This window comes from Mobula birostris, chromosome 22 (assembly GCF_030028105.1).
Source record: "Mobula birostris isolate sMobBir1 chromosome 22, sMobBir1.hap1, whole genome shotgun sequence".
Classification (NCBI taxonomy): Eukaryota; Metazoa; Chordata; class Chondrichthyes; order Myliobatiformes; family Myliobatidae; genus Mobula; species Mobula birostris.
The window spans coordinates 41,948,145-41,975,998 of record NC_092391.1 but is presented as its reverse complement, the minus strand read 5'-3'; the positions used below and the strand labels follow the sequence as shown (position 1 = coordinate 41,975,998).

General features: G+C 39.3%; 1 protein-coding gene across 1 annotated transcript; it reads right to left on the bottom strand.

Annotated features, from left to right (window-relative positions):
* Positions 1–4: 4 nt before the first annotated feature.
* Positions 5–27,282, bottom strand: pole3 (polymerase (DNA directed), epsilon 3 (p17 subunit)). Its single transcript, XM_072240054.1, has 5 exons — positions 27,204–27,282; positions 14,634–14,708; positions 11,247–11,332; positions 4,474–4,592; positions 5–2,283 (listed from the first exon to the last, which is right to left on the bottom strand). The coding sequence occupies exons 2-5, from the start codon at positions 14,697–14,699 to the stop codon at positions 2,096–2,098; spliced, it is 459 nt and encodes a 152-aa protein (XP_072096155.1). The 5' UTR covers positions 14,700–14,708; positions 27,204–27,282; the 3' UTR covers positions 5–2,095.
* Between the last annotated feature and the right edge of the window lie 572 nt (positions 27,283–27,854).

Here is a 27,854-nt window from a genome sequence, read left to right as displayed (position 1 = left end):
TGAGTTCCTCCAGTATTTAGCATGTGTTGCTCTTATTACCCACTACTTTTTCTTGTAACCCTTTGTTCCTCACATTCCTATCAACTCCCTACCCAAACTAGGTACGATTTACAGTGACCAATTACAGCTTTGGCCAACTGAATAGCTTTGTAATGTAGGTGGAAACTAGAGTACCTAGAGAAAATACATAGTCACAGGCAAAAACTGCAAAATCCACATGGCAGCTCTGCAGGCCAAACTGAACTGGAGCCTCTGCAGCTGTGAGGTAGCACCTCTACAATTTGTGCCATAATGTCACCCAAATATCTACAATATATCAGTTGATGTACTGTTGTATCAGAGTTTTAGACTCTAAAATATGTTTCATTCTCCTTTGCAAGACAACCCTGGGCTAAATGAGTGCACAACTTCAAGATTCCAGGCTTCCCAGTATCAACCGATAATGCTATTCACTCAGATGAGTTATAGCTATGATGGATTCCACTCTGAATGTCTGTACACAGTACTCAAGGCAGCAGTCATTTTTTAAAAAAAATTATGGCAGGGTTTGCACTATTGATTCTGTGGCCTTTTACATTATCCCTTGTTTAGTAGCTGCAATGCACTTGGCAGATGATCCAATTCACAATGTAAGTTGTTCTGCTACTTGGAGTATCATCCACTACATCATTGAACCTCAAAGCTGCCACTGCTGGAATGCCCTCGAGGAACCTTGCAGTTCTTTCTGGTATTAGAAAATGTTAGGCTGGAAATCCAAAGCAACGTGCACGAAATGCTGGAGGAACTCAGCAGGTCAGGCAGCATCCATGGATAGAATTATTTAAACAGTCAAGGTTTCAGACAAGACCCTTCATCAGAACTGGAAGGGAAGTGGAGAAGGAAGGAGTACAAGGTGGCAAGTGATGGGTGAAGCAAAGGGCTGGGAAGTTGTTTGGTGAAAGAGATAAAGGGGACTCTGATAGGTCAGAAGACCATGGAAGAAAGGTGGGGGGTGGGGGTGGGAATGAGCTCCTGAGAAACAGGAATGGGGGGGGGTGCATTTACTGGAAGGTAGAAGCCAGTGGGCAGCAGATGTCACTGGTGGGGGCGGGGAGCAGTGAGAGGGTTTCACTGAATTCTTGTTGAAAAGAAACTTCCAGTAATTGCACCCCTCTCTTCATTCCCCATTCCTGTTTCCCTTGCTCACCTCCATCTCCTTGCCTGCCCATCACCTCCCTCTGGTGCTTCTCCCCCTTCCCTTTCTTCCACGGTCTTCTGTCTTTTATCAGATTCTCTTCTCCAGCCCTTTATCTCATTCATCAATCAACTTCCCAGCTCGTTACTTCACCCCTCCCCTTCTTCTGGTTTCACCTATCAACTGCCACCTTGCACTTCTTCCTCCCGTCCCCCCCACCTTATTACTAATTTCTCCCCTTCTTTTCCACTCTTGATGAAGAGTCATGGCCCAAAATGTCGACTATTTACTCTTTTCCATAGATGCTGTCTGGCTTGCTGAGTTCCTCCAGCATTTTGTGTGAGTGCTTTCTGGCACAGGGTGCAGGATATCTTGTGGTCTATGTACTGCACAATATCAGCCTTTACCACCAATTGTATAGTGAACAGTTGCAGAAGCAGGCTGGGATTTGTTGACCAATTAATGTAACTTGGCTAATAATCAGCAACCACAAATAATCTTCCAATAGCTCCCATGTAATTATACACACAAACATTACAATGACAATTGACCCACCATATATAAACCAATAATTACTGTATATAGGTGCCACCTTGTAAATTAGTATAGTCAATTCCAGGTTCCTATTACTATTTTATTAACAATTAAGAGTGCAAAAAAAGGTATACTTCAGAATGCATTGTTCAAACATTGTTTTAAAAAAAAACTCAAATGATTAACTAAATAGAAAAGATTTCAATTTCATCCAACTGTACAAAATCAGAGAAAGTTGACCCACTAACTCTTCCTTAGTGGTACCAACCAAATATATAAAGCCCTTAAACAGAGCTGTAGGAATGCATCGCAATAATGCTTTTGATCACTGCTAATTCCCAAATATGTCATTCCTATTTCAGTCACATGTAGTCATTAGCAAGTCCCTCAGTTTTCAACATCCTCTTCCTCATTTTCAACTTCTTTTTGCTCATCATCTTCCACCATTTTTAACTCTTCTGTATCTTCCTCATTCTCATCTTCTTTACTCTTGTCATGTTCCTCATTCTCAGGCTTCTTGTCCTTCTTCTTCTGTTCTGAAGCTTCTTTCTTTCCTCTCTGCTCTCGCTTGTAAGCTGTGGGGAGAGGAAAAGGATCACTTTAGATTTCAATTACCAGCAACCTTTGGAAACAAAATCTGTTGGAGGATCTAAGTGTTCAGACAGCCCCCGTGCATGTGGGAAGAACTCAATGTTGTGGGTTGAAACCACGTCCTGATGCAAATTCTCTCCCAACCCTTCACAAATGATGCTCAGCCTGCTGAGTTCCTCCATTAGATTGTTTGTTGCTCTTGATTCCAACATCTGCAGTCTCTTGTGCCCTTCATCAGAAAACTTTGGCCAGGTATCAGCAATTCACAAAAATTGGATCACTCAAGCCTCAGTGAAGAAGGAAAGCAATTAATTGTGTATAGTACAAGTATAAAAAAATGAATTAGAAACAGGACAGAAGAATTACATAAAATGCAAGTTAACTACAAAGCTGACGTGGAGCAACAGAAATTATCCAGAATGTTTTCAGTAATTGTAAGAGTCGATAAGACAAAGAAAACATGTTTAAAGAAAATGCAGTCATATACAGCAGGAAAAGGACATTTGGGAAACTCTTAAAAACATTCCATGTAACAACAAAAGGCATTTGATTTCTATCACTTATACTTAATGACTTTTCTAACAACTTACTGGAAATAGTCTTCCTTCCAAAATTTATTCTCACAGCTGTATGTTTTAATGCCTTGGAAAACTATATCTGGTGTTGGCTCAAAAAAAAAATCACAATGATGCAAGATGCATATTTGAGCATGGGCTTAGGCTCAAGATTATGAGGTTTAATCTGTAGGCACTGCTCTAATTTTCCCATTTTGCTTCCACATCTTCCAAGGCCATTAGTGTTTAGACATTGTTTTATAAATCCACACAAGCAGCAGGTTAGATAAACTCTATATCCAGACATTTTGTTTTATAGGTGTGAAAACCTGGTTGGGTTGAGTTGTTCTCTGATCTTGGCAATTAACATGTAAATATTTCGTCACCATACGAGGAGACATCATGAGATGTCCAGTCGAATTTCTGCCCTTCTCAATCTCCAAGGCAACATGCAAGAGAATTCCCAGAAGTGTGGTTTTCTGCAAACAAACATGTAGATCTTGATCCTATTTATAAGCCAATGCAGGCTAAATTCCAGACCATAATGCACAAAGTTCACCATGCAACCAATCAGTGACGAGATTTCCTCCCCACATCACAATTGAGTTTCTGAAATGACAAGCAATTAGCAGAACGAACCTTTCTGGCCCAACAGTCTACTCAAATTACTAACCAACCTACAAACTGATATGTTTTTGGACTGTGGGATAGAACCAGAGCACCTGGAGGAATCCCATGTGATTCCTTACAGAGGACGCCAGAATTGAACTCCAAGCTCTGAATGCCCTGAGCTGTAATAGTGTTGCCCTAACCACTAACCATTGGGTGCTACCATGGCACCCCATTTTGATCTGAGTACCTGAAATAACACATTGTTACACTCTAATCATTAAAAAAAAGATTAACTCTATTCGTTATATACATATCAAAGCAGAGTGAAATGCACCTCCTATGTCAACAAACAGCAGTCCGAGGATTGCTGCTATACTTTTGGCGCCAACATTTATCACACCCACAACTCACTAATCCTAACCATATGTTTTTGGAAAATGGGACGAAACCAGAGCACCCAGAGGGGAATCTATGTGGTTGTGGGAGAACATACAAGCTCCTTATAGACAGGGGTGGAAATCAAACCCCAATCAGTGGTTGCTGGAGCTGTAAAGAATTGCACTAACTGCTATGCTACTGTGCTACCCATCAAGTACACAAAACTAGTGAAAATGTGGGCTATCAAATAAAGAAGTGTTCAAACTTGGATTGAGAGGCAAACAAACATGATTGTAGGGGTACTAGATTTAGCATTTCTAAATGACTAAACAATGTAAACTCCCAATTCACTTCAACCATTTTTTTCGTGTCAGGAAAAATTCTCACTATTCTCAACTATTCTCACAAATGTTGTTAGGCCTGTTGAACAGTTCCATCACTTTCTGTTTTGATTATGCGTCTGAATGTCTGGCAGAACCAGTTCAAAAACACATGCCAGTCAATGTTTAAGATGTGACAAATCTGTATTTAGACTTACACATATAGAATGATCTTGTCTTTGGCTTTGTATCAAAAACTAATGCAACTTAATAAGTTAAATAGTCTGATCAGTATGTCACAACTTCTCACCTTCCAATGCATCTTTCAGTGGAGTAATGAAGCGATCAAACTCCATCTCTTCCATCGCTGCAAGCACATCAGAGGCACTCAGTGTTTTCCTCTTGCTCTTCATTGCAAAATTATTTGCACTGTGAAGACATGCATTATTTTAATACGCCCTACAGCAACACACTAATATGGAGACAGCTCTCAACTTTGCAAGAAGATTCTTTAGTAAGGATTGAAGAAATTTAACTTTAAAAAAAATTGTACAATAGATGCTTGTACTTTAATCCTCCAAGTAAATAATGGCTTCATGAAAGGTCACTGAACTGAAACACAGATTCTGTTTCTCTCCTCACAAATGTTGTTAGGCCTGTTGAACAGTTCCATCACTTTCTGTTTTGATTATGCGTCTGAATGTCTGGCAGCACCAGTTCAAAAACACAAGCCAGTCAATGGTTAGAGTTTTAAGAGATAAGCGAGTAAAACAAAGTACTAGTAAATTGGTCATGTACAGATGATTATGCCCAAGTGAAATGAATAGAAATCAATGAAATAAAATGCATTTACACCAAAGAAACTATAGAGGATTGGATAAGAAGATTGCACAGCAGGCTCTCTAGAATTAAAACCTTGTTTAGAATTAATTTCAAAGAAAGGCATGAAATCTGTCTAATTGTTGGATTTTATGTGAAATGTCCAAGTAATCTCTATATAATTTCTAGAAAGTCCAGCTCTACCATGACAAAATTACTCACTGAGCAAGACTAAACAGGAAGACTCAAGTCAAAGAGGTTTAATACTGTAATCTTTCTCAACCGTGAGTTTTTGACGTTGATAGTGGTTTGGATGCCTTGAGATCACGAAAAGCATAATAATGCAAATTCCCTTTCTTGGCTTCTTTCATTTCCTTTCTTTTTAAATCTTTTTATTGAATAAGTATACAAAAGGGTAAGCCATATAGGCACTAATACACTGTTAGAATATAATAAAATTACAGGAAATACTAATACAGAAAAAAAGTGATACAAACAATGTAATTTAAACATAACATACTAAGGTAACATAATAGTATACTAATTTATATATATATATCAATAGAGAAACGGAAAAAAAACCCCAAAAAAACCCACCGTGCAACTAAACTAAAAGCAAAGCGAAGCAATGGGCTAACTTGGAAACAGGTAGAGTTAAAGAACTTAAAATCACGTCCTCAAACACGACCTCCATTAAAAACAGTTAAAAAAAAAAACAAGGGTATATAAATATGGATCAAAAAAGAGAAGGAAAAAAATTACATTAAATGAAAATATTGAATAAAAGATCTCCAGGTCTGTTCAAATTTAAGTGAGGAATCATAAAGATCGCTTCTAATTTTCTCCAAATTCAAGCATAGTATCGTCTGAGAAAACCAAAAAAAGGTGGTTGGAGCGTTAAGCTCTTTCCAATGTTGTAAGATACATCTTTTCGCCATTAAAGTAAGAAATGCAATCATTCTACGGGCTGAAGGAGAAAGATTACTGGAAATTTTAGGTAGTCCAAAGATAGCAGTAATAGGGTGAGGAGAGATATCTATATTCAATACCTTGGAGATAATATTAAAAATGTCTCTCCAAAAAGTTTCCAGAGTAGGACAAGACCAAAACATATGAGTTAAAGAAGCTATCTGCCCCGGACATCTATCACAAAAAGGATTAATATGAGAATAAAAGCAAGCTAATTTATCTTTGGACATATGTGCTCTATGAACAACTTTAAATTGAATTAGGGAATGTTTAGCACAGATAGAGGAAGTATTGACTAATTGTAAAATCTGCCCCCAGTCATCCACGGAAATGATAGACCCCAATTCCTGTTCCCAATCTACCCTAATCTTATCAAATGGAGTTTTCCTAAGTTTCATAATAATATTATAAATCATAGCCGATGCACCTTTCTGACATGGATTAAGGTTAATTATAGTATCTAAAATGTATGTAGGAGGAAGCATTGGAAAAGAAAAAAGTATAGTACTTAGGAAATTTCTAACTTGTAGATATCTAAAAAAATGTATTCTTGATAAATTATATTTATTAGATAATTGTTCAAAAGACATAAGGGAACCATCTAAAAATAAATCCAAAAACCGTGAAATACCCTTAGTCTTCCAAATTTGAAAGGCACGATCCGTAAAAGAGGGAGGAAAAAATATATTACCTAACATAGGAATCGCTAGCCCAAATTGGTTAAGATCGAAAAATTTTCTAAATTGGAACCAAATATGTAAGGTATATTTAACTATCGGGTTAGATACCTGTTTAAGGCGTTTCAAATCAAAAGGAAGAGAGGAACCTAAAATAGAGCCAAGTGTATAGCCCTGAACAGATTGTAATTCCAATACTACCCATTTAGGAATGGATAGTATATCCTGGTCAAGTAACCAAAATTTCATATGTTGAATATTGATTGCCCAATAATAGAATCTAAAGTTAGGTAATGCTAAACCTCCATCTCTCTTAGCTTTCTGTAAATGTATTTTACCCGGTCTCAGGTTTTTATTTTGCCAAATAAATGAAGAAATTTTTGAGTCAACTTTATCAAAAAAAGATTTTGGAACAAAAATTGGTAATGCCTGAAATATATATAGAAATTTTGGCAGAAAAAACATCTTAACTGCATTAATACGACCAATCAAAGTTAAATATAAAGGAAACCATTTAGATGAAAGTTGAATAATATGGTCAATTCAGGGTAAAAAGTTAATCTTAAATAAATCTTTGTGTTTACAAGTAATTTTAATCCCAAGATATGAAAAATAATTATTAATCAATTTAAACGGAAAGTTATGATATAAGGGAAGTTGTTTATTAATCGGGAAAAGTTCACTCTTACTAAGATTTAATTTATAACCTGAAAAGAGACTAAATTGTGCTAATAACTCTAAAACAGCAGGGATGGATTTTTGAGGATTAGAAATATATAAAAGTAAGTCATCAGCATAGAGTGATATTTTATGGGACTTTAAGCCCCGAGTTATCCCAGTAATATTTGGAGATTCTCGAATGGCAATTGCAAGAGGTTATAATGCAATATCAAATAATAAAGGACTAAGAGGACAACCTTGTCGAGTACCTCGAAAAAGAGGGAAAAAAGGTGAGCTTAGAGAGCTAGTACGGACCGAGGCCACGGGAGAATGATATAACAGTTTGATCCAGGATATAAATTTCGAGCTAAAATTAAACATTTCTTTCTTTCTTTTTAAATCTTTTTATTGAATAAGTATACAAAAAGGTAAGCCATATAGGCACTAATACACTGTTAGAATATAATAAAATTACAGGAGATATTAATACAAAAAAAATACAATGTAATTTAAACATAACATACCAAGGTAACATAATAGTATACTAATTTTTATATATATCAATAAAGAAAAGGGAAACCCCCCCCCCCCAAAAAAACCCACCGTGCAACTAACTAAAAGCAAAGCAAAGCAATGGGCTAACTTGAAACCAAACAGAGTTAAAAAACTTAAAATCACGTCCTCAATCCCGACCTCCATTAAAAACAGTAAAAAAAACCAAGGGTATATATTACATTAAATGAAAATATTGAATAAAAGATCTCCAGGTCTGTTCAAATTTAAATGAGTCATAAAGATTGCTTCTAATTTTCTCCAAATTCAAGCATAATATCGTCTGAGAAAACCAAAAAAAGGTAGTTGGAGCATTAAGCTCTTTCCAATGTTGTAAGATACATCTTTTCGCCATTAAAGTAAGAAATGCAATCATTCTACGGGCTGAAGGAGAAAGATTACTGGAGATTTTTGGTAGTCCAAAGATAGCAGTAATAGGGTGAGGAGAGATATCTATATTCAATACCTTGGAGATAATATTAAAAATGTCTCTCCAAAAAGTTTCCAGTGTAGGACAAGACCAAAACATATGAGTTAAAGAAGCTATCTGCCCCAGACATCTATCACAAAAAGGATTAATATGAGAATAAAAGCAAGCTAATTTATCTTTGGACATATGTGCTCTATGAACAACTTTAAATTGAATTAGGTAATGTTTAACACAGATAGAGGAAGTATTGACTAATTGTAAAATCTGCCCCCAGTCATCCACGGAAATAATAGATCCTAATTCTTGTTCCCAATTTGACCTAATCTTATCAAATGGATTTCCTAAGTTTCGTAATAATATTATAAATAATAGCCGATGCACCTTTCTGACATGGATTAAGGTTAATTATAGTATCTAAAATGTATGTAGGAGAAAGCATTGGAAAGGAAGAAAGTATAGTACTTAGGAAATTTCTAACTTGTAGATATCTAAAAAAATGTATTCTTGATAAATTATATTTATTAGATAATTGTTCAAAAGACATAAGGGAACCATCTAAAAATAAATCCAAAAACCGTGAAATACCCTTAGTCTTCCAAATTTGAAAAGCACAATCCGTAAAAGAGGGAGGAAAAAATATGTTACCTAAAATAGGAATCGCTAGCCCAAATTGGTTAAGATCAAAAAATTTTCTGAATTGGAAACCAAATACGTAAGGTATATTTAACTATCGGGTTAGACACCTGTTTAAGGCGTTTCAAATCAAAAGGAAGAGAGGAACCTAAAATAGAGCCAAGTGCATAGCCCTGAACAGATTGTAATTCCAATGCTACCCATTTAGGAATGGATAGTATATCCTGGTCAAGTAACCAAAATTTCATATGTCGAATATTGATTGCCCAATAATAGAATCTAAAGTTAGGTAATGCTAAACCTCCATCTCTCTTAGTTTTCTGTAAATGTATTTTACCCAGTCTCAGGTTTTTATTTTGCCAAATAAATGAAGAAATTTTTGAGTCAACTTTATCAAAAAAAGATTTTGGAACAAAAATCGGTAATGCCTGAAATATATATAGAAATTTTGGCAGAAAAAACATCTTAACTGCATTAATACGACCAATCAAAGTTAAATATAAAGGAAACCATTTAGATGAAAGTTGAATAATATGGTCAATTCAGGGTAAAAAGTTAATCTTAAATAAATCTTTGTGTTTACAAGTAATTTTAATCCCAAGATATGAAAAATAATTATTAATCAATTTAAACAGAAAGTTATGATATAAGGGAAGTTGTTTATTAATCGGGAAAAGTTCACTCTTACTAAGATTTAATTTATAACCTGAAAAGAGACTAAATTGTGCTAATAACTCTAAAACAGCAGGGATGGATTTTTGAGGATTAGAAATATATAAAAGTAAGTCATCAGCATAGAGTGATATTTTATGGGACTTTAAGCCCCGAGTTATCCCAGTAATATTTGGAGATTCTCGAATGGCAATTGCAAGAGGTTATAATGCAATATCAAATAATAAAGGACTAAGAGGACAACCTTGTCGAGTACCTCAAAAAAGAGGGAAAAAAGGTGAGCTTAGAGAGCTAGTACGGACCGAGGCCACGGGAGAATGATATAACAATTTAATCCAGGATATAAATTTCGAGCTAAAATTAAACATTTCAAGCATCTTAAATAAATAAGGCCATTCTACTCTATCAAAAGCTTTCTCAGCATCTAAAGAGATAACACACTCAGGAACATTTTGTGAGGGGTATAAACAATATTTAACAGTGTGCGAATGTTATAAAAAGAGTAACGACCTTTAATAAAACCCCTTTGGTCTTCCGAAATAATAAAAGGAAGTACTTTTTCTAATCTATTTGCTAATAACTTAGAAAAAACTTTAGAATCAACATTTAATAAAGATATTGGTCTATAAGATGCACATTGAGCAAGATCTTTATCCTTCTTTAATATTAGAGAGATTGACGCTCTATTGAAAGATTCAGGAAGTTTACCAAGTTTTAATGAAGCCTCAAAAACCCTACAGAGCCAAGGGATTAATGAAGGTGCGAAACATTTATAAAATTCTACGGTAAACCCATCAGGGCCAGGACCTTTCCCCAAATTCATAGAGAAAATAACATTCTTAATCTCATCCGTGGTAATGGGAGTATCTAACATAGAAGACATATCCTGTGAAATCTCAGGGAAGTCTAGATTATCTAAAAAATCATTCATATATTTAGAATCTCGAGGAGACTCTGATTGATATAAGGAAGAATAAAAATCACAGAAAGTTTGATTAATCCCCACATGGTCAAGTATCAGTCGGTCATTTTGGTTATAAATCTGATTAATTTGAGATTTAGCATAATTAGACTTCAGTTGATTAGCCAACAGTTTGCCAATTTTGTCACTGTGTAAAATTAAACATTTCAAGCATCTTAAATAAATAAGGCCATTCTACTCTACCAAAAGCTTTCTCAGCATCTAAAGAGATAACACACTCAGGAACATTTTGTGAGGGGGTATAAACAATATTTAACAGTGTGCAAATGTTATAAAAAGAGTAACGACCTTTAATAAAACCCGTTTGGTCTTCCGAAATAATAAAAGGAAGTACTTTTTCTAATCTGTTCGCTAATAACTTAGAAAAAATTTTAGAGTCAACATTTAGTAAAGATATTGGTCTATAAGATGCACATTGAGCAGGATGTTTATCCTTCTTTAATATTAAAGAGATTGACGCTCTATTGAAAGATTCGGGAAGTTTACCAAGATTTAATGAAGCCTCGAAAGCTCTCCAGAACCAAGGGATTAATGAAGGTGCAAAAGCTTCTTTCATTTCCGTGAGCACAAAATTCAGAACACAACAGATTAAGACTGTCATTTTAGTAATTCTTGAACTGAAGGAAATTACATAGTAGAGTTACAGAGCTTCAAGGCAATAGGCTTTGCTGCTAAGTGGTGTTTCTTACCAGGAAGTTGCATAGAGAACAAAAACACTAGCTGCTCGGGATATTGCACTGCGGGCTTCTTTTGATACATTCACTCCATCTGGGAGCTAAAGAGAAGAAAACAGATTAATACAATCATGAGGAATTCTGCAGACGCTGGAAATTCAAGCAACACACATCAAAGTTGCTGGTGAACGCAGCAGGCCCGGCAGCATCTATTGGAAGAGGTACAGTCGACGTTTCGGGCCGAGACCCTTTGTTAGTCCTGACGAAGGGTCTCGGCCCGAAACGTCAACTGTACCTCTTCCAATAGACGCTGCCGGGCCTGCTGCGTTCTCCAGCAACTTTGATGAGATTAATACAATCACATGTTTCTAGAACAGAGAGAAATAGAATCAATTCAACACCATAGTTAGAAAGACATCAAAAAAGCCAGATAACCAGTATGTAATAACCATCTTCATCAGCTGTTATTTGATTGCTAGGAATGTAATTTTGTTTTAAATACGGGGCACACAAAGTTTTCACTAATTACATATTATCCTGCTCCATTAACTAATCTCTTATTTAATAACATATGGAAATACAGTATAACAAGGTTCCTCTCGGTGATTATCCAACCTGGCTGCACAATGCTCTGCTTATGATCACTGCTAACTGCAAACAATTCTCAAAGTATTGTTTCCGTTACTAGAGCCATTCACTTTCTTTTTCATCTTGTCCAAGACTCAAGGAACTGGATGTTTCCCACTTACTACATCACACAAATATCTAAGGAACTATATTAATTATACAGAAAGTCAGTAAACATAAAAATCCAAATGGGTTCAATCACTTTCCATAAATTCTTAAATTGTGTAATTCAAATATTTACACACAAACTCTGGAGCCCTACTGACCTGACTGCTAGGGCGTATTCTGGAATTACAGTATATAGCAAATATTAACTTCAGCAACAAACCTTTAGACCTGAACATGGATCGTAGATTAAATTTAAAATGTAGCACTGGACAATAGTTTCCTGGAGTTGTGGACACCAGTAAATTGAAAACCAGACAATGCTGATTAACATTCATTTTGGGTGCCTGGAACGTGTGGGTGCGAAGGAGGAGGTGTGAAAACTATATGTAATTCAAAATATTGCAGATACATTGTAATTATAGAATTCTCCTGCTTTCTTTGATGTTTAGCATGCAAAATGTCATGTAATATTGAGTCAAACAGGCTTCTTCCTCCGAGAGGGTCTCATTTTGTTGAATAAAACACTTCAGTATCCAGTAGCTGCAGTACTTCTCCCGTTCACATTACAACACTGACAATCACTTCCATTAGAGCATAAATCTGAATTTATGATACATATGAAAGCAGTGAACCAAATATATTCATATCCACTCCTTGTGTACTTCACAGATTTACAAACTGGAGTCACCAGGGCAAGTTAGGTGCTGGGTGCATTTGAAATCATGAAGTCTTTGTCCATTACTTCCAATTTCTCTATTGACATTTAAACATTATTTCCATATCCATAATGTTTTTGTTTTACAATGACAATGCCGTTTTTCCGTGGAATAAAAAAAAGTGATGTATATTTTTAAAAATTGGTAACATTGCAATATTTGCATGGCTTTCCTCCACAATGAAATATTTTAAAGCTGTTTCTTTACTGAAATCCTACCTTTACTGCGTTGCAACCGAAAATAAACTTTCATATCTATAGATGCTTTGCTGCATTAATTTAAAATAAATTTAAAGAGCCAGACTGGATGATGACAAAATAGGAATGGCTGACCCCTGATCATCAGTTCCAAATACACCTCAGACTAAGTGCAATGGCAGCAAAATTCGCAGTAAGCTCTTTGATGTATCAGACTGCATCGTGCTTTGCAGTTTGTAGAAATAGTCAAACTTCTGTTTGATCATGAAGCCAATAAACATTCCATAAGTGACTAGTTCTTTTTCATGTCACAAATAAGTTTTAATATTTCTTATTACCACATTGTCTAATTGCAGCTTAACATTTTCACAACATAAGAATCATGACAAAAAAGTATTTTACTTGTTTTTAAACAAATACACACTAAAAATATGTACCAACATAGTATAAAAATAACTTGTACATCTACTCCAAGGATGAGGTTTTCTGTTCCAGGACATCTCAAATGTCCTCTTTCTTTAAGGATCGTGGTTTCTCTTCTGCAGTCATCAATGACGCCCTCACCCGCACCTCCTCCATTTCCCGCACATCGGCTCTCACCCCATCCTCCCGCCACCACAACAGGGACAGAGTTCCCCTTGTCCTCACCTACCACTCCACTGGCCTCCGGATCCAGTACATTATCCTCTGCAACTTCCACCACCTTCAACAGGACCCCACCACTAAGCACGTCTTTCCCTCTCCACCCCTCTCCGCCTTCCGCAGGGATTGGTCTCTGTGCGACTCCCTGGTCCACACATCCCTCCCCATGGATCTCCCACCTGGCACTTACCCTGTAAGCGTAAGTGCTACACCTGTCCCTACACCTCCTTTCTTGCCACCATTCAGGGCCCCAAACAGTCCTTCCAGGTGAGGCAACACTTCACTTGTGAGTCTGTTGGGGTCATTTATTGCATCCGGTGCGGCCTCTGCTACGTCGGTGAAACCTGACGCAGATTGGGGGACCGCTTCGTCGAGCACCTCCGCTCCGTCCACCACAACAGACAGGATATCCCAGTAGCCACCCACTTCAGCTCTGCTTCCCACTCCCATTCAGATATGTCCATACATGGCCTCCTCTACTGCCATGATGAGGCCAAACTCAGGTTGGAGGAGTAACACCTCATATACCGTCGAGGTAGTCTCCAGCCCCTTGGTATGAACATAGAATTCTCCAACTTCTGGTAATTCCCTCTCCCTCTCTTCTCCTATCCCTATGTCACTCTGCCCCCTCCCCCAGCTGCCTACCTCCTCCCTCTTGGTTCCGCCTCCTTCTACTACCCATTGTGTTTTCCCCTATTCTTTCTTCACCTTTCCTGCCTATCACCTCCCTGCCTCCCTTCCCCCACCCCTTTATCTTTCCCCTTGCTGGTTTTTCACCTGGAGCCTACCAGCCTTCTCCTTCCCACCCTCCCCCCACCTTCTTTATAGGGCCTCTGCCCCTTCCCTCTACAGTCCTGACGAAGGGTTCCGGCCCGAAACGTTGACTGATCGTTTCCACGGATGCTGCCTGACCTGCTGAGCTCCTCCAGCGTGTTGTGAGTGTTGCTTTGACCCCAGCATCTGCAGATTATTTTGTGTTGTACATCTATTAGATGTTTGCTGCATTAGAACAGCAGTAATAGTTCAATTATAAGGAAATAATGTTCATTGGCTTTACCAAGTTAAAGCATTACAGATCTTTCTCTGAACAGTGACAAAGTATTACTGCTCACCGCCTCTTTTATAATCCTGGTAATGACAGCATTTGGCAGATTCAGGTCTTCTGGTCTCTCGGCCATGTCTCTTCCCTATACCACAAATACAGAAATAATGTATTTAAATGCAAGCTTGAGGAATAGCATCTCCCCATTCACTTATGTATTTACTGGTTCAACAATTTCAATTCAGACCCACTGAGCTCATTGTTAATTGTAGGCAAAAAATTTCAGTGGCTGGAAATCTGAAATAAGGTAAGTAATTTTGACACTAGTATTTCCATTTGCACCTCCCCTAGACATTTAAAAAAATTTCTTTACATCCTATTTCCATCTCCTGTTGCCTGACATCATCCCTTTTGACAAGTAATGTCTCCCACCTTCTGCCTCATTAGATCTTCTCTTTCATTTGTACCTTTTCTGCTCCTTTTCCCTACCTCTTAACTTTTTGTTATACCAATGCAAAGTTGGAGTGCAGCAGGCAGGTAGTTCCACAACATCTAGGTGTTTAGGTAACACTTGATATACCATGGCATGGAGCCTATGAGTTGTGTGCAGAAAATACAGTTAGTATGCTGCGGGGTTTCTCAACCAGGGTTTCATGGAACCCTAGGGCTCCACGAGAGATCATGATTTAAAAATAAACATCGTTTTTTGAACTTTGTGCAATGCGTGATGCTAGCACTTGCAGTGATGGGCAGTGAGTGGACCCGTTAACAATTTGTTAGTGGTCTCTCTGCCCAGTATGGCAGTGTGCAGTAGGACCGTGTTTGTTTGCTTAAGTTCATTCTCAGTTCTTAATGTGAGATAGGGGAGGCCATTGATAACTGGTGAGGGCTGTAACGTTAGCCTCTCCCTCCCGAATTACCTCCCCCAACTTCCCCTTGCGCGCTGCCGACTGACTTATGGGAGTGAACAAACTCTACCGGTGAAATAGAAAATTGGAGAGAAATTTTCATTCTAAAGACGGTCCAGTGTGGCGATTTTTGAAGAGGAGGATTCTAGGCCTAGGCCTACAGACAATTCATGAGGAATTACAATCTTCTGAGTCATTCACCGTACTAGTGTATGAGCAGATACATAAAAGTTTTTTTACACAACAAATACACAACGTACAAACATTAAGTACTTACAAGACAGTGAACAAATTCAGATTAAAATATGATTACTACTGTTTATAAAAGTCAATTCCCCGGGGGGGCCCCACCGCCCCCAGAAATCCCCCACTGTACCCATTATGACCACATGCTCCCTCTCCAAGGACAGCCAGCATGAATGTATACTCAGAAGAGGGGCAGGCAGTCGGCCCTGGCAGAGCCCTAGACTTTCTGCTGCCTAGACTTAGAATGGCTTTCTTGGCCAGGCCCAGGAGCAAACCCATCAGTCGGTCCTCCTTGCAACCCACCCCCTTCCATACTGGGTGCCCATATATGAGGAGCACTGGGCTGATGTCCGAACAGAACCTGAGCAGCAGCCCCTTCAGTTACGCAAACAGGGGCTGCAACATCCCACACTCCCTATAAGAATGGTAAACTGACTCCGCCCGGCCACCGAATGGACAGGACGTCCGTGAACCTGCTTAAAAACTTGTTGCATGGTACTGCTCTACGCAACATCTTCCACCCCAGGTCCCTAATGTACAGGGAAAAGCTCCCCATCAGAAGGCAAAACAGATCGCAAAGGCGAGTCTGGTTGGCAGACAAAGGCAAGGAAGTGAAAGGTGTGCAGGAGCAGCCTGTACATGGAACATTTTGGAATGTCACAGAAGGGCATGGTGGGCATTGCCGCAAGATGGCTCACATTGTGTGGGACCCTCTCCTGCATGGTGTCTCGAGGCCTGGGTCTTGGGAGAACTTCTGGCCCATCAGGTGGTGGTGGTGCAGCTAGATCCCCTCCACTTGCCCAAGCCCTCTTGACACCCACTGTGATAGGATGGGGACCAGTCCCCCTTGCAGGTAGAGCACAAAGCACAAACCCAAACCCTCAACAGCTCTCAGTAAAAGCGAGGCAGTTTCCTCAAAGCGGTGTAGCTGATGCTGTCTGCTGGGAGCCTTGTGCCAGAGAAAGTACATTGCTGGTGCCTTCAATCTTGGGGGATGGGGGAGGGGGGTGATCCTGAGGCAGAGAGCCGCCAGGCTGGGTGCGCACATACACCAATGACTGACCATCCTCCGTGGTTGGAAGACTCAGGACCACAACAGAGACCCAACACCTCCTGTTGCCCCAGAAGTTCACCAGCCTTCTGGGTCCTGGAGACAAAAGCAGTGAGTGGGACTAAAGTAATCAGATGGTACTATATCTTTAAAATGAAAGCTACTTATCCATATGTTTTACATGGGCTGGTGATCCAAGTTGTCTTATTCCATTGTGCCTAGTCTGTGGCAAACAACTTACAAATGTAGCAATGGCTCCAGCAAAACTGACAGGACACCTAACTACAAATCACAGCCATAAGACATGTAAAAGTGCTGATTATCTTAAATGACTATTGGAATTTCAAAACAAACAGATTAAAGCTTTTGAAAATAAAGTCACAGTCAGTAAAAAATTTCAGGATGTAACATATGTAGTAGTTTTAAGACCAGTTCACTTGAGAATGTTTAAAAACTGTGTGAAAACCTGGACAAAGAGCACACTAATCTCCTGCTGCAGACAGAAATCCAGTAGTTTAACAGAGGAAGAGTTCCAACAGGGTGTTTGAGCTGAAAGGTGAATTGCAGGATTACTTTTGAGAAAATAGTAGGCCAGATTTTGCTAAGTGCTTTGAAGATGACAAATGGCTACAAAAACTAGCCTACTTAACAGATACTCTTCATCACATGAACCAGTTGAACAAGTCTCTTCAAAGCCCTGGAGAAAATGTTTTGACTTCAAGCGCCAAGATTCCTGGATTTAAAAGGAAACTGAATCTTTGTGTTACCTGTCCTGTGAGCATAATGTAATTATCTCCTGATGGGCATGATGTAATTGTCTCATGATAGAGGGGTGATGTGATGTCACGTGATGGCATGTTCCAACTGGTATAAAAGGCGAAACTGCAATTTGTTGCGTAGTTGTTTTGTTGGGGCGTCACAGTCAGTGGTTACATAATCGAGGAAAGACAGAGCGAGAGTGAAATTTACCAGCTTCGTATAAACCCAAGAAATCAACAGCGTTCTGTGTGCCTTGAATGTGACTGACATTTGGTATGGTCCATACAGGCGTTGTGGCACACACTTTTGGTTAACCCCTGCATGGTCTTGGGCGTTGTGTGTTGACCACCTCCTGCGAAAGGTCAATTACTGTGACAAATCTTATTCTTTGTGTTTTCTTCGGACAAGGCATTTCTTGGCTGGGATATGCGTCAGCAGTTTCCGCTTTTCTTCATCGCAGGTTCGGGAAGTCTCTCCTCTCATTTATTTCATAAATCACTTGGACTCTTTGAACTACCACTTTAAGACTGCGCTTGAGTAAGATCTGTTAAGAATTGTCTCTAAGTTCAATTGTTTGATAACTATAGATGCACAACACTGTTAACTTCTGTATAAATTAGTTGTTTGTTTACTTTTCTATGTTTTTGAGTAGAGATTAATAAATTTCATTGTTTATTTATAAAAATCCGACTCAATTTCATATCTATTGCTGCTGGTACATAACATTTAGAAAAATCATGTTGTAAAAGGACATCTTGAAAGGTTTCTACTGCTGCTTGGGCTTGAGAGTGAAGAAGGATATCAGAAAGCCTCGAGTCTTATTGAAAACCACCTGGAAGAACTGCAGAACAAAACTGAACAGTATTTACCCTCCATTTTAACACAAGTGTATGACTGGGTGAGGAACCCTTTCTCTGAGTCTTCTACTCAGCCTGAGAACTTTACTTTGAGAGAAGAGGAAGAACTTTGTGAGCTGCACTCTGATCATGCACTCAAAATGAGATTTACTGACCTGCCTCTGGACAAGTTCTGAATTTCCGTGAAAGAAGAGTATCCTGCCATTCATAGGAAAGCAATGAACATTTTGCTGCAGTTTTCAACTTCTTACACGTGTGAGCAAGCTTTTTCTTGTTTAACAAGCATCAAGAGCAAGGCTAGAAATCACCTCATTTCAGTTGAAGGTTAAATCCATGTGTTCTTATCTCAAATTAGATTATGAAGACACGCAGTCCTCTTTTGTTGTCATTTAGTAATGCATGCATTAAGAAATGATACAATATTTCTTCCAGTGTGATATCACAAAACACAGGACAGACAAAGACTGAAAAAAACTAACAAAACCACATAATTATAACATATAGTTACAACAGTGCAACAATACCATAACTTGATGAAGAAGTCCATGAGCACAGTAAAAAGTTCAAAGTCTCTCAAATGTTCCACAACTCACGCAGACGGGAGAAGGAAGAAAAACTCTCCCTGCCACACCTAACCACAGTCCGACTCTGAGTCATCCGAAAACTTCGAGCTCTGATCAGCTCTCCGACACCGAGCATTGAGCGCCATCTCTGTCAAAACGATTCGACCTCAATCTCGGTCGCCAACAACCCAGAATTGAGTAATTTATTATGCTTGCCTTATGAGTTTTTAAAATTTATAAAAGAGAGAGTAATTTCAAAAAAGGTAAGCCAAGCTTAACTATCTGTTCTCTTTTTCAAGAAAGGTTGGCTACAAATTCATTCTCTATTCAAGAGTATTGACAATTATTTTTGAACTATTATATATACAATGTACTGATCACTCTAGCGTACCATGACTTTTAGCTATAATCAATCATTTATATGCAGGGATTCCCCGAGACCTGAAAATTATTTCAAGGGTTCCAACAGGGCAAAAAGGTTGAGAAAAGCTGGTATATAGTGTCTTGAAAAAGTATTCAGCCCCCACAACTATTCTCACAATTCCCTGTCTCATTTTCTAAACTTAGGATTTTTTGAGCTAATCTACAAAACGCTGTGCATCACGTCAAATCAAAATAAAAATTCCAAAACCTATCAACAATGTACTAAAAATACAAAAATTGTAAAGCTGAAAAAATATTCACCTCCTTTGTTATTACTATGCTAACTTTCCTTAGGTGCTATAAGCTATTGTATTACCTTACCCACTCACCCAATCTTTTAATGTAGAAAACTGGAGGATCACCTGTTTTCAATTAATTCATAAGAATAAATACCCCCTCTCTCTGAGTTCCAACAGTATGGTAGATTTTCCAACAAAATGGAGACAAAAGAGCACTTGAGACAAGTCAGGGAAATGATAATAGAGATGCACAAATCTGGGGAAGGGTACAAGACCATCTCAAAGGCACTGAGCCTACCTCAGGGCTCAGTGCAGTCCATTTATGAAAAAGTGGGAAAAAAATATGAAACCGCAGCCACACTGCCTAGGTTAGGCCACTCCTCTTAACCTAGTTGTGGGCACTCCTAAGAGAGACTATTGTGACGCCACCAGTCAGAGTGAGCTGCAGAAGTCAGCGGCTATAACCGGAGATGAAGTTCACGGCTCCACAATCTCTAAGGCCTCGCACAAAAAGGCTATTTATGGAAGAGTGGCAAAGAAGCCCTGGCTAAAGATAGAATATCCTTCCCTCGTCATATGCAAGATAATGTAAAGATGTGGAAGAAGGTCTTGTGGTCAGATTAGACTAAAGTGGAACTTCTTGACCTCAATACTAGTTAAACCCATTCCCTACTGTAAAGTATGGTGAAGGTAGCATCATGCTGTGGGGATGCTTTTCAACAGCAGGGACTGGAAATCTGGTCAGGATTGATGGGAAGATGAATGCTGCTAAATACAGAGAGGTTCTGGATAAAAACATGCTAGCCTCGGTCAGAAAGCTTAAACTAGGGAGGAAGATCATCTTTCAGCAGGACAATGGCCCAAAGCACACTGCCAGAGTAAACATGAAATGGCTTCAAATGAAGAAAATTGATGTCTTTGAATGGCCCAGTCAAGAGTCCTTAAACCAATCGAGCATCTTTGTCAAGACCTCAAGATTGATGACTACCACCTCTCCCCAACTAACCTGGCACAGCTTAAACAATTTGCAAGGAGGAAATGGCAAATCTTGCTCCGTTATGTTGTGCAAAGCTAATGAATATTTATCCAAAAAAGACTACTGGCTGTAATAGCTTCAAGAGGTGGTACAACTAACTAAGTATTGAACAAGGGGGATGAATATTCTTTTGAACTGCTGACATTTCAGGTTTTGAATTTTTAGTTTTTCATGCTTTACAATTTCCCCCCGTTTTTGGGCTCTACTGTGGAAAAAAAAAGGAGCACATAATTCACAAATAAAATTTCTCAGCTAAGTAGATCAAAATCCCTAGTTGTAATACACATTAATGTGAACAAAGGATAGGGGTTGAATACTTTTACAAGGCCCTGTATATGGGTACTTGGTGGTTAACGTGAACATGGTACTCAGAAGAGCCGGCTTCCATGCTTTGAGGTTCTATGAGTAACTTTCCTTTTCTCTTCACAAGCCCTGCCCAACTCGGGTATAGCAGTATTTTGGATCTTAAAGAAAGCAATTCAGTTTTTTAAGGATGTGATATCCAATAATTGAAGCATTCCTCTCAAAACTCCATATGTACAACCACTGACCAAGACCTATTATTTTGGATAAATAGTGTCAGTATTGAGGCATTATTGATTGGTGATACATTTTTTAGCCTTTTAGACAATGGCTTTCCACTAAGGACAATGTCTTTAAAAAGAAAAACAGGAAGCTTTGGAAATCACAGGTCAAGCTGTGCTTGTGGAGAGAGAAAGGCAGATATCACATCACACCACTCAATCAGTGCAGGGAGGAGCTGAAAACACACTTCACTCAGAATCAGAATCAAGTTTAATATCACTGGCATATGGTGTGAAACTTGTTGTATGGCAGTAGTACATTACAATACATAGTAATAAAAACTATATATTATAATGGGTATATACTAAAAAATAAATTAAATAAGTAACGCAAAAAGAGAGGGCACCACTGTCATAGGCCAAGTCACAGATTGTGATGAATCAGCACAAAGGGAGATTGAAAATCTGGCTGAGTGGTGCCATAACAACCTCTTACTCAATGTCAGCAAGACTAAGAAGCTGATTATTAACTTTAGCAGGAAACCCGAGGTCCAAGACCCAGTCCTCATCAGAGGATCAGAGGTGGAGAGGGTCAGCAACTTTAAATTCCTCAGTGTTATCACTTTGGAGAACGTATCCTGGACCCAGCACTCAAAGGAGATTACGAGAAAAGCACGGCAGCACCTCTAATTCCTTGAGAGTTTGTGAAGATTCGGCATGACATCTAAAACTCTGACAAACTTCTATAGAAGGGTAGTGGAAAGTATATTGATTGGCTGAATCACAGCTTGGTGTGGAAACACCAATGCCCTTGGACATAAAATCCTACAAATAATTGTGGATACAGCCCAGTCCATCATGGTAAAGCCCACACTGTCGCAGGAAAGCAGCATCCGACATCAGGGATGCCAAGCACCCAGGTCATGCTCTCTTCTCTCTGCTGCTATCGGGAAGGTGGTACACGAGTCTTTGGACTCACACCACCAGGTTCAAGAACAATTATTACCCCTCAATCATCAGCCTCTTGAACCAAAAGGGGTAACTTCACTCAACTTCACTTGCCCCCTCACAGAAATGTTCCCACAACCTGTCGACTCACTTTCAAGGACTATTCATCTCATGTTCTCGATATTTATTCTTTATTTATTATTCTTTCTTTCTTTTTGTATTTGGATAGTTTGTTGTCTTTTACACAATGGCTGAAAGCCCAAGTTGGTGCAGATCTTTCATTGATTCTATTATGAATTTATTGAGTGTGACTGCAAGAAAATGAATCTCAAGCTCATATATGGTGACATATATATACTTCGATAATAAATTTACTTTGAACTTTGTTTTACTTTGACAAAAAAATACTGGTGTTCATAGATTCATCGTCCATTTAGAAATCTGAAGGCATAGATTCACTGTTCCTGAAATGTTGAGTGTGTGTCTTCAGGCTCCTGTACCTCCTCCTCAATGATAGTAACAAGAAGAGGACACATTCTGGGTGACGGGGTTCCTTAATGGCGGATGACACCTTTTTGAGGCATCACCTTTTGAAGGTATCCTGGACGCTGGGGTGACTAGTACTGTACCCATGACGGAGCTGGCTGAGTTTGCAACTTCCTGCAGCCCTTCCGATCCTGTGCAGTGACCCCTCCATCCCAGGTGGTGATGCAACCAGTTAGAATATGCTCCACGGTACATCTGTAGAAATTTGCAAGTGTCTTTGGTGACATACTAATTCTCCCAAACTCTAATGAAATATTGCCACTGTCATGCCTTCTTTGTAACTGCATCAAATATGTTCAGCCCACGATAATCTCTCAGAAATGCTGACACCTAGGAACTTGAAACTGCTCACTCTTCACTTCTGCTCCTTTGATGAGGACTGGTATGTATTTCCTCAACTTACCCTCCCTTAAGTCCACAATCAATTCCTTGGTCTTAATGACGTTGAATGCAAGGTTATTGCCGTGGCACCGCTCAACAAGCTGATCTATCTCACCCTTTCAAAGCAGCTGGGAACCTCCCATTGCAGCAGAGGGGGATTGAAGATGTCCTTGAACACTCCCACCAGTTGGTTGGCGCGGGTTTTCAGAGCTCTAGCAGGTACACCATCAGGGCCTGACACCTTGCGAGGGTTCACTCTCTTGAAAGATGTTCTGATGTCGGCCTCCAAGACAGAGACCACAGGGATTCACAAAGACGTAGTCTCATTCTTCCTTTCAAAGCATGCATAAAAGGTGTTGAACTCATTTGGGCCTAAAGCATCACTGCCATTCACAATGTTAGGCTTTGCTTTGTAGGAAGTCATGGCCTGCAAACTGCACTAAAGCTGCCATGCATCTGATTTGTCTCTAGCTGCAATCAGCATTGTTTTTTTGCTCTTAAGATAGGCCTCCACAGGTCGGATCTGAACTTCTTTATAGTTCTGGATCAACAATTTTGAACAGCACAGATCTAACCCCCAGCAGATTATGAATCTCCTGGTTCATCCATGGCTTTTGCTTTGGGTATATCCAGTATCCAGTCAGGTCACTTGTCTGAGTGCTATTGGTACCATGTAACCCAGTACTACCTGTCGCATAGTCGGGTGGTCAGCGACTAAACCGGCTCCCCCACCAGGCTTGCCTGCTGAGGAGGGTGGTTAGACACCCTGCAGGATGAAAAACAAGACCTGTCAAAGGGCGAATGAACCCTCTCGTAGGGTCAACGGCCATCTAGCAAACACGTGCAGTGAAGCGTGGAAAGGGCCTCCCTTGCATCGAAGCTTGGCCTGGCCATTCACTGCAACAGAACTTCCCCCAGCCGTCTTGGACCCCACCATGCCACTGGATCCGGGAGGGGTTGTCGAGAGGGTGGGTCTGGACCTGTGCAACCCCCTACTCACCTAAATCCATTTACGCACATGCTGTTCCTTTCTGAGGAGTGGGGTATCCTAAACCCCACTAACTGACTGAAAGGTACCAGCATCATCCTATGGGATGGATAGCCAGAGAGAGATCCAGTATGTTCTTCAAGGCACATATTTATCCACAGAGATTTTGAGGAAGATGATTTTTACTCATTTTATCCAGTTCTAAAGAAGAGTCATTGATCTGAAATGTATTTTTCATTCTCCACAGATGCTACCTGTCCTGCTAATATTTGCATACATATTTCAGGTTTCATTATGTGTAGCTTTTTGAGTTTCAGCACATTTACATTTTGGTGTCTTCTCCTAATTTAACTGATAAGCTAAGGTTCAGCTCCCACACATATAAATAGTGCATGTTCCACAGAGATGAATCCATAGTGGGAAAACCACCAAATGTGATGTATTTGGGACAGAAGTACTTTGCATGAGAATTAATGTGATGCAGACAGTCTGGATCCGAAGGTAGGTCTGTTGCTGAAAGCAAATTAAGTTTGCAGCGCCAGTAATTATATGCATGAATAAGGTGGACAAGATGTGAAAACATGCTGAATGCCTAGCTTCAGCCAATCTAAATCTCGATGGATTAGGAATGAGTTAACCCATGAGTTAGGGTTAGAAATGGCTTGGATTTCCAGCATCTATAGATTTCCTTGTTTAGGAATTTAAGAAATTGTTTTGATGTAAAACCATGAGATTCTGTTATTCACTTTTTTTTAATGTTAGATGTAATGGAAAACATACTTTTGCTGCCTTGTTTCAGTTAATTTGGTGTCTACCTCTGAAAATCCAAAGCAAACCTACATCATCAGTCAGTAGGCACCCTATTAATCTACTGAACCAAGTGTTTGGGTAGGTCAGCAGCTTTACTGTAAAACAGAAGTATGGCATTACCAGAAAGGCTTTCTCTTAGACTTTAAAACAAATACTCCCTTTGCCTGTTAGATCTCAAAGCTGTATTTAAGAAAGATCAGTGGAGCAGGTAGGGGATGTTTACAAGATCACTGGCCAATATTTATCTCTCATTTCATATTTCTAATCAGTGATTTATTCCATGTTTGTTTGTAGGACATACCTATGCGCTTCAAAAATATATGACTAACCCAAAATTATATAGGATATATTAAAAACATTAAGAGGAATCAAAAAGAAACTAGAAAAAAGGCCAGTTGATGCAGCCACTTCATTTTTGCATTTACACAAAGAGATGCACCAACATTTAAACACTTTGTTCTCATTATTCACTATTCAAGCTGATCTTCATTGCTGATTTAGTTTTTGCCTTAGCCAGGAACTCTGTAAGGTAACCCCATGCTTTTTCAACTACTTGTGCTGATAATTTTTTATCAAAATATGTTAATAGTTGTCCTTACATTTATTTTCTTCAACTACCAAGAGGTAAAGGTCCAACTTTTATTGTTTTCTTCATAGTTCTATTTACTTATATCCAACAGCATCCATCTGTACTGTAATCTATTTGAAGTTTAAATATTCTACTAATAAATGGAGATTGAACTGCATGCAGGGAAAATTATTTCATATCAAGACCTCATTAACTCTTGGATTTTATATTATGCAGCTCATGAAGAAACCTATAAAGCTGTATCCTGATGTCAAGTTTTTCACAGCCTCAAAGTACTGCAAAGTTCTTCAAACAAGTTTGTTGATGACACAAAACAAAGCAGGAATGTGAGTGGTGATAAGGATGCAAAGAGTTTCAAGAAGATAGATAGTAAGAATGAAAGAGTAGCAGTAAGACAGATGGAATACAATGTGGAGAAAGGTAAAATTATTCTTCTGACAGCTGTACTTTTCCCTATTATCCAAAATCCAAAGATTCTGGAATTCTTCTTGTGGGATGCAGCTACTTTGTGATTTCACCAATTAAGACTGGGAGAGGAAAAACAAAGGAACTAAAGACTCCTAAGCCTAATGTTGGTAGCAGAGAACAAACTGGAATCCATAAACAAAGAATGTAATAACAGAAACTATTGATAAAGAATTATGGAACTGAACATACAGCATGAATTTATGAATAGAAAATTTATCTACTGAGGTCCTTAAAGGATATGACTTCTAAAATAGATTAATTGGAAATTATTAGATGTTGCATATTCCTTTTTTTAAGGTCCTACATGGGAGGCTGATCAACAATATTAGAGCACCTGGAATTGGACACAATATACTCCTGAGAGATGGTCATCACAGAAAGCAAAATGTAGAAGCAAACTTTATTGGATTGTAATGACTAGTTGGGTATTGCAGGGAAATGGTGTTTGTGTCCCAGTTATTCATGATCGATATGGACAATCTAACTGACAGGAACAAAACTCATTTCTTCATTTGTAGATGTTACATCTAGGGGTTGTCATTAGGGAAATGTCAAAACACAAAGATTGTTTTTTTTTAAATGACGAGCTGTGTAATAACGTTCAATGGGATTTAGATGTCCTTGTAAACAAAAGGCCAATGTGAAGCAGGTGATCTGGAAGACAGACATTAGCTAAAAATATTAACTTCAGCTCCCTTTTCACAAATGCTATCTGAATGAGTGTTTCCAGCATTTTCTGCGTTATTTAAGGCAAATGGTATTTTGGACTAAAAGATAGAGGGTCGCGACCCGCAACGTCGACTGTCCATTTCCATTCAAAGATGCTGCCTGACCCGCCGAGATCCTCCACGCTTTCTGTGCTACACCCGATTCCAGCAGTTTCTTGTGACTCCCTCGATCCCCTCACTTTACAGAAATCTTTTGCATGTATTGAATCAACTCAATGTGACCGAGCTCCCAGAGCCCTGCGGCGCAGAGACTTCCCGATTCATTCACTACACTCCATCTCAGTTTTAAGCAGCTAGCCCCGAGTCTGTGAGTGTACCCCCGGTCTAGTTGCCCTGACAGGGGATACCAGCGGTTTGGGCCCTTTTCTGTCTCAGTGACTGTGGCTTGACCGGGCCCATGAAAGAACCGCTCATCCACCCTCTTCACCGATAGCGGGGAACGGGCAACAAGCAATTCTGGAACGGTCCCACACGACCAATACTCTCTGCAGGCACCAACCCGACTGTAAAGCTGTGGTACCACACACGCTTCTCCACAATGAAAACACGGCACCTACCCCCTCACCATGCACTCACCTCAGCCACTCACTCCAGCGCAGCATCCGATCCTTTCACCTCCGACCCCGCTAACAAACCACGCGATTGGCTGTCTCCGGGTCACATGCTGGACTCCCGCCTTGCCTCGTTGCCTAATTTCACGGATAATAAGAGCCACGAAGTGACACGGGAAGAGTTTTAAAGAAACAAGGGGATTCATCACCTTCCGTTTATTTGAGGTTTTCAACCAAACAGAAACGCCTTGATGGAGTGTAATGAAAAGGGCGTATTAAGCCACGCTCAAAATGTTATTCAAAGGAATAAGTTGTAAAGTAGCATTAGTGAGGAAATTAAGGCTTTGCCATTTGAAGGCATCAATGGTGGGCAGTTACATTTGGGCAAAAGGCAGCTGTTGTCATCAAGGTTGCATGCCCTGGAAAAGTTGATTGCTGTGGAACTGGAGTGTCTGGATGAAAGACAATTTTGGTTTTAATAGTGAGGGAGTGAAAAATTGAATCAAGGGTTTTAGTTAAGGGGTTTGATAGTTACAGAAGTTAAAATGAATGGAGGGCCAAAGTTTAGTCAGCTGAGTTGGAAAATACAGATGTGTGCCAATTATGAAAGGCTCCTTCCAGAGGTAATGGGGTGGAGATGGTTCGGGTGAATGGTGGAAATTCAAGAATGTAATCA